The sequence below is a fragment of the Rhincodon typus genome, chromosome 7 (assembly GCF_021869965.1).
Source record: "Rhincodon typus isolate 14 chromosome 7, sRhiTyp1.1, whole genome shotgun sequence".
NCBI classification, from domain to species: Eukaryota; Metazoa; Chordata; class Chondrichthyes; order Orectolobiformes; family Rhincodontidae; genus Rhincodon; species Rhincodon typus.
Genome location: NC_063338.1, coordinates 97,478,930 through 97,485,775, shown reverse-complemented (window position 1 = coordinate 97,485,775; position 6,846 = coordinate 97,478,930). Strand labels below are relative to the sequence as shown.

Genomic DNA, 6,846 nt, shown 5'->3' with positions numbered 1-6,846 from the left:
TCCAAACATTCAACAATGCAGCCTCTATTACCCTCGGAGGTGGAGAATTGCAAAGGTTCGCTAACTTCTGAGTGAAGATATTTCTCCTCATCTCAGCCCCCAAGGCTTTGCCTGGTCTCTCATTCCCTTAACACCCCCGCTCTTGATTTCTATCCTAGCCAGGGCTGAGAGGCAACTATCTGTCAGTGTCTGAGAGACGCTTTTCCAAAGGGAGCACAGCGCTGGGGGGTAACTCAGTTTTTGCATTTTCCCGAATCCAATGAATTGATTGAGGACTGGACAGTCCCAACAGGGAGCTCGAGGTGAAGACATTCAACGCAAAACATTAATGGTCTGAGTGTCTGGGAGAAACCATGTACAAAGCTCAGCAAACAGTGTAACAAGAAATTCAAACACAGAAAATAATATTCATTCAGCATTTGCCATCTTAAATTCCACACAAAGTCCGTAAGGAAGGAGACCTCTCTTTACGGGTTGTGTTTCGTGAGATCTTCCCACAATTTCCCACCCCCCCCCCCCACCCTCCCAGGTGTATTTCACTTGTACATTGCCCCCATATTGATTAATGCAGCTCCGCCTCAGCTAAAGGCTTCTTAACACTTTATCGCCCTTTTGACATTTTTTCTCTCTGTCCACACAATTGATTCCACATTCCTCCCCTCCTATCCACCCCCACACCACCCAGACCTCCACCCTCCCAACCCCCGGGTGACTGAATCCACCAGCCAGAGTTCCAAAAGAACATTCCTGAATTGGGAATGTTGAAATGGGAACTCAGTCTAACAGGCCCAGGCCTGACTACCTGTTCCCCAACTTTGGGGGGCGGGGGGGGGGGGGGGGGGCGCAAAGAAAAGCAGGCGTGGTGCTCTTGCCTCAGTCACAGTCTGGTGGGTCTGTTGGGGATGCTGGGTAGGGAGGGGAAGAAGATTGTTAGACTGGGTTGTGATGCCAGACAAAGTCAAATAGCTCAAAGATACTGAAAGGACTGGGAGGCATCTGGAGCCCACAGGGCAGAAGGTAAAAGCAAGAAAACCACCCCCACTCCCACCCCCAGCTACACTGCACCCCCCCACCAACTCCCACTCCTTCAAGGCCAAGGGACCTGACGTCTGAAGTAAGTGAACAACATGCTGGGGTGGGAGGAGTATCAGAATGTTCTGGGTTGTGGACGGGTACTGGAGCTGATAACACCAGCCATTGTGTCAGCTTCTCTGCCTGGGGTAGGGAGAGGGGGGAGCTAAAGTGATTGCAAACAGTAAATAATGGCTTGGGAGCCCTAATCCAACGGGTGCCACTTGGTGGATGAGCAGGTGGAGAACCTGACGGTGCAGTACATGCCTTCAGTCACCAGGGGGCATCCCTATGGGTTATTGCCCCCTATTGGTGGCAATCAGGTACTGCAGCATGGTGCAGAATGAGGGATCACTGTGCCTTGGCACTGGGCTCTAGCTGTTGTTGTGATGTCCAGTGGGAGGTCAGTATCTCTGAACTAACAAATTCACCCATTCACCAGCTCCTCTACCCCACCCCCACCAACCCCTCTCCCCCCTCCAATCCCTCTCCCCCTCCCAACCCCTCTCACCCTAGAATAATTTGCTGATCCCAGCATGCTCAGTCCAAGCCTGCCCCTCAAATGTGGGATCCCCACATGTTAATGTGTCAGGATCTGTGGACTCCTAGGTTAGCTTATCATGTCATCCATCTTTCTTTTACAAAGGGCATCAAACACCACTTGGCCCTTTATCCTGGCCCAAGCAGGCTCCCCGCATCACCCCCCCGCCCCCCCCCCCCCCCCCCCCCCCCCCCCCCCCCCCCCCCCCCCCCCCAGCTACCCCTCAATGCATCCCATCTCCCTTTCACCCTGCTCCAGCTCCCTCGGATCCCCTCATCGCCATCCCAGCTTTCCCCCACCTCCCCCCCTGCCCAAAGACCCCCTCATCCCTACCCTGCCCCCAGCTCCTGCAGGCCATCAGATGAAAGTAAGGAGGAGGTCACTCTAGATAATGGATGTCCCCAGTCCCTCATCCAATCCAGATCTCTGCAGCTCAATAGGATGGATGTGTTGGATTGTAGCATCTTGTGAAAAATCGGGATGAAGGTCCAGGAGCTTTCTTTAAGTGCATTTCTTGGATGGGTGAAGATCTCCTTAAATCGTGATAAAAAAGGGCACGTGGTTTAAAAACACGACACAAGTGCCCCATCCTCCAGCATTTTCTTTCCAAAACCAATCAGAATCGAAACGTGTTTCTTTGGTAGAGATTGAAAAGCCAAAAAACAGAAGCTCACGCAGGTTCAACCAATCCGATGCCCCGAAAAATCATAACATACAATTTTTGTTTAAATTATTATACTTTGATGCACTCACTGCCAAAAAGTTTACAGTCTGTAGTCAGCCAACCAGCTGGCGAGTAGATGCTCAGTTGGTTAGAGAGGAGCCAGACGTGGTGCTGCGGGTTTTAAAAAAACACAACGACATCAGTCGCTCTCAAAGCTGTGACACTGAAAGTCACTGTGCTTGAAATCAGAGCCAGGTAACTTCAATCCATACTTATTCACACACCAGCATAGGCCCCGCCGTTTCCCCTTCGAGGGCTTGCACTGTCGAGAGGAAAGAAAAACCCAAGTCAATTTAGAATCCAACCGGGTTATTAAGCAACTCCGACAGAATGAAAGTGTCACTGACTGGACCAGCATTTATTGCCCATCCCTAAATACCTGGGGGGGGGGGAGTTAAGAAGCAACCCCATTGCTGTGGGTCTGGAGTCATGTGTAGGCCAGACCAGGTAAGTTTGGCAGTTTCCTTCCCTAAAGGACATTAGTGATCCAGATGGGTTTTTCCAACAATTGATTCATGGTCATCATTAGAGTCTTAATTCCAGATTTTTATTGAATTCAAATTTATCTATCTGCCGTACGGGATTTGAACCCACGATTCCAGACAGGCATTTTCCTTCCCCAAAGGGCATCAGCGAACCAGGTGGGTTTTTCCAATAATGGTTTCATGGTCATTAGACTCTTAATTACAGATTTTAATGATTTCAAATTCCACCAGCTGCCCATGGTGTGATTTCAACCCAGGTCCCCAGAACATTACCAAGGTCCCTGATTAACAGTCCAGTGATAATACCACTAGGCCATCACCTCCCCAGTGTGACAGGGGCTCCTTAAATCGAAGCTTTCAAAAGGGAGTGGATTGCTATCAGAAAAGGATGATTGTCCCATGGAATTCACTATCACAGAAGGCAATTGATGCTGAAACATTGATTATACTCAAAAAGGAATTAGATACAGATCTTAGAGGTAGAGGGATCAGAGAGTATGGAGAGAAAACAGGAACAGGGACTGAGTTGGATGAACAGTCAAGATCATATTGAATGGTGGAGCAGTCTCAATAGACCAAGTGGCCTACTTCTGCTGCTCTGTGTCTATGGAGGGTTACTGGGGAAGATAGGAGAATGGCACTGATTGAATTGAATTGGAGGGCTGGCACAGGCACAACGTGCCAAATGGCCTCCTTCCGCACAAACACCATGGACACTCAGTGCCAGCAGAGTATCATAAATATAGAAATTCACCAAAGATCCTCAGACAGCACCTTCCAAACCCACGACCACTTCCATCTAGAAGGACAAGGGCAGCAGATATATGGGAACACCACCCCCCGCAAGTTCCCCTCCGAGTCACTCACCATCCTGACTTGGGAAATATATCGCCGTTCCTTCAGTGTCGCTGGGTCAAAATCCTGGAATTCCCTCCCTAAGGATATTGTGGGTCAACCCACCGCACATGGACTGCAGCGGTTCAAGAAGGCAGCTCACCCCCACCTTCTCAAGGGGCAACTAGGGATGGGCAATAAATGCTGGGCCCAGTCAGCCTCATGATTTTGCCCCTTCAGCCTGTAACACCAGAACGGTAGGAAGCCATTCAGCCCCCTACTTGAGCCTGTTACGCAGGAACAGGAAGGAGGCCACTCTGCCTTTCGAGCCTGCTGTGCATGGACTGTTTGAAGTGTGAGGAAGGGCAGTGATGTATTTCCCAGACAGGTTGGTCGAATGGGCAGACAAGCAACAGATAAAGTTTAATGCAGAGGAGTGAGAGGTAAATCATTTCGACTGGACGAATAAGGAGACACTGTTGAAAAGGAAATAGTTACAATCTAATGGGGGTGGGGTAGTGGTGTGTGTGGGAGCAGAGGGACCTGGCATACGTGTGCACAAATTTTCGAAGGTGGTAGGATGGGTGGGGTATCGGGTGAAACGACCATTCACAATGCAGGGATTTCTAAACATATACACAATGTACAAGGGCAAGAAAATGATCATTCATTTCTACAGCACACTTATTAAACCTCAGCTGGGGTATTGTGTATAGCTGTAGGCATCACATTACAGGAAAGATGTTAATGTATTGGAGAGAGTGCAGAAGTGATTTACCAGAATGGTTCCATAAGATATAGGAGCAGAATGAGGCCATTCAGCCCATTGAGACTGCTCTGCCATTCAATCATGGCTGATATGTTTCTCAACCCCATTCTCCTGCCTTCTCCCCGTAACCCTTGATCCCCTTACTAATCAAGACCCTATCTATCTCCGTCTTAAATACACTCAATGACGTGGCTTCCACAGCCCTTTGTGAAAATGAGTTCCATAGATTCACCACCCTCTGGCTGAAGAAATTGTTTATAAAATCATGGGGGGCATAGATAGGGTGAATAGCCAAGGTCTTTTCCCCAGGGTAGGGGAGTCCAAAACTAGAGGGGCATAGGCTTAAGGTGAGAGGGGAAAGATTTAAAAGGGACCCGAGGGGCAACTTTTTCACACAGAGGGTGTTGCGTCTGCAGCTGCCAGAGGAAGTGGTGGAGGCAAAGGGACAGCGTTAGCAGGTCTAGCAAGCTCCAGCAATACACACATACCTGTTTCCTTTTGTACAGGCCTTTACGGTCACAGTTCGGAATATAAACCTCATGTGGACTCAGGTAGGCAGCTTTCTTCAGATTTTGCAGCACCACTTCCATTTGTCGGCGGCATGGACCCTATAGGTCAAAGCAACCGATCAGTTACATCTCCACAAGGGAACAAGAAAGCACTGTCTACAGATTCCATTGGCCATTTGCAGGCCATCTGTAACCAGGGCAGCGTTTCTGAACTTCCAGCTGCCCCCCCGTTTCATCTCTCCCCATCACCCCATGCTCTCGATACTTCTCCGTGTTTAATCCAATGAATGGATGGTAGTCACTGTTTTTAACTCATTCACAGGATTTTGGCTAGGCCAGCATTAATTGCCCAATCCGCGTTGCCCTGGAATGTGGTAGCCAGATCCACATCACTATTCCATTCTCAGTGAAAACATTTCTCTGAAATTCCTGCTCAGATTTATACATAGTGCTTTGGTTTCTCCACAAGAGAAGGAACCTTGACAGCAAAGATGAGCTGGTCAGGTGGGCAGGCCTATGGCAGGTGAGGTTTAATGCAGAGAATCACAATTCTTATTGCTAGGAAGAATGAGGAACAGCAATATCCAATAAAACAGGCAACGGAAAATAGCAGAGATAGTAGGAACTGCAGATGCTGGAGAATCTGAGATAACAAGATGTAGAGCTGGATGAACACAGCAGGCCAAGCAGCATCAGAGGAGCAGGAAGGCTGATGTTTCGGGCCTGGACCCTTCTTCAGAAAAGAAGAGAAAGGATGAGAAAGGATAGTCAATTTAGCTCAGTTTGAATTTCCAAATGCACCAACATTGGCTTGGACGCCATCTTCAGTCAAACAGGTGACAGGAAGTGACATCAGTAAGACTGTTAAGAAACCAATCAGGACTGCAATGGACTGAGCAGAGTTCAGCAACACCACATATCATTCACAGAGGTCAAGGCCAGCAGGAACCAGTGATTGTAACGAGTTGGACCCTCATAGAATATGAGTTACCTGATTGGGGCTGTTGGTCTGGTCCAATCAGGGAGCCCTGTCTGACATAAAAGAGTGAATGGCAGGGCTATTGGGCCACTGAATGCCTCACTCAGTGAGAGGCAGTGCTATTGTCAAAGTCTATGCATTTATAAAATAAGGGTGATTGGTGATGGGATGCCAGCCTGTGAAGAGTTAGTTCACATGAAAGCTGCTAGCAGAAGGAAAGATATTGAATTGAATTGAATTAGTTTTATTATCCTGTGCACACGAGTGAATGCAGTGAAATGTTTGCAATGTCGTCGCTTATGGAGCCATCTTACAGACAAGATACCTCGGGACAGAAGCTTAAGTATATGGTACAAAATTGAAAGAATGATAAATAAACGTCCAGCATTAGAATAAAAAGAAGAAAAAATGAATTCAATTTACTTTCCTTTCACCCCAGCCCGTGCTAGCACCCATCCTCCAGGTTCCACCGGGCTAAGTCTCCAGGCCACGCCATGCTTCAAAATTCGAGGCCTTGCCTCCAGTACACAACAGACTCCCCTCCCCATGACAGACTCTGGTCCGGGAATCCCCTCCCTGCACAATCCTCTGGTCCGGGACTCCCCTCCCAGCACAATCCTCCGGTCTGGGACTCCACTTCCCGCGCTGGCCTCCAATCAGGGACTCCCCTCCCCGTGCCGGTCTCCGGTCTGGGCCTCCCCTCCCTGCGCTGGTCTCCGGTTTGGGACTCCCCTCCCCACGACAGACTCCAGTCTGGGACTCCCCTCCCCGTGCCGGTCTCCGGTCCGGGACTCCCCTCCCCGCGCCGGTCTCCGGTCCGGGACTCCCCTCCCCGCGCTATCCTCCGGTCTGGGACTCCCCTCCCCGTGCCGGTCTCCAATCCAGGACTCCCCTCCCCACGTCGGTCTCCGGTCCGGGACTCCCCTTCCCACAC

At 49.6% G+C, this 6,846-nt stretch overlaps 1 protein-coding gene across 1 annotated transcript in view; it reads right to left on the bottom strand.

Annotated features, from left to right (window-relative positions):
* Nucleotides 1-1,945: 1,945 nt before the first annotated feature.
* Nucleotides 1,946-6,846, bottom strand: part of LOC109926046 (insulin-like growth factor-binding protein 5) — an 18,184-nt gene continuing 13,283 nt past the window's right edge. Inside the window, exons 3-4 of the mRNA XM_048598553.1 lie at nucleotides 4,913-5,032; nucleotides 1,946-2,598 (exon numbers count right to left, since the gene is read on the bottom strand). Of these exons, the coding sequence (XP_048454510.1) occupies nucleotides 2,476-2,598; nucleotides 4,913-5,032 (243 nt within the window). The 3' untranslated portion in view covers nucleotides 1,946-2,475. The remainder of the gene's footprint in view (nucleotides 2,599-4,912; nucleotides 5,033-6,846) is intronic.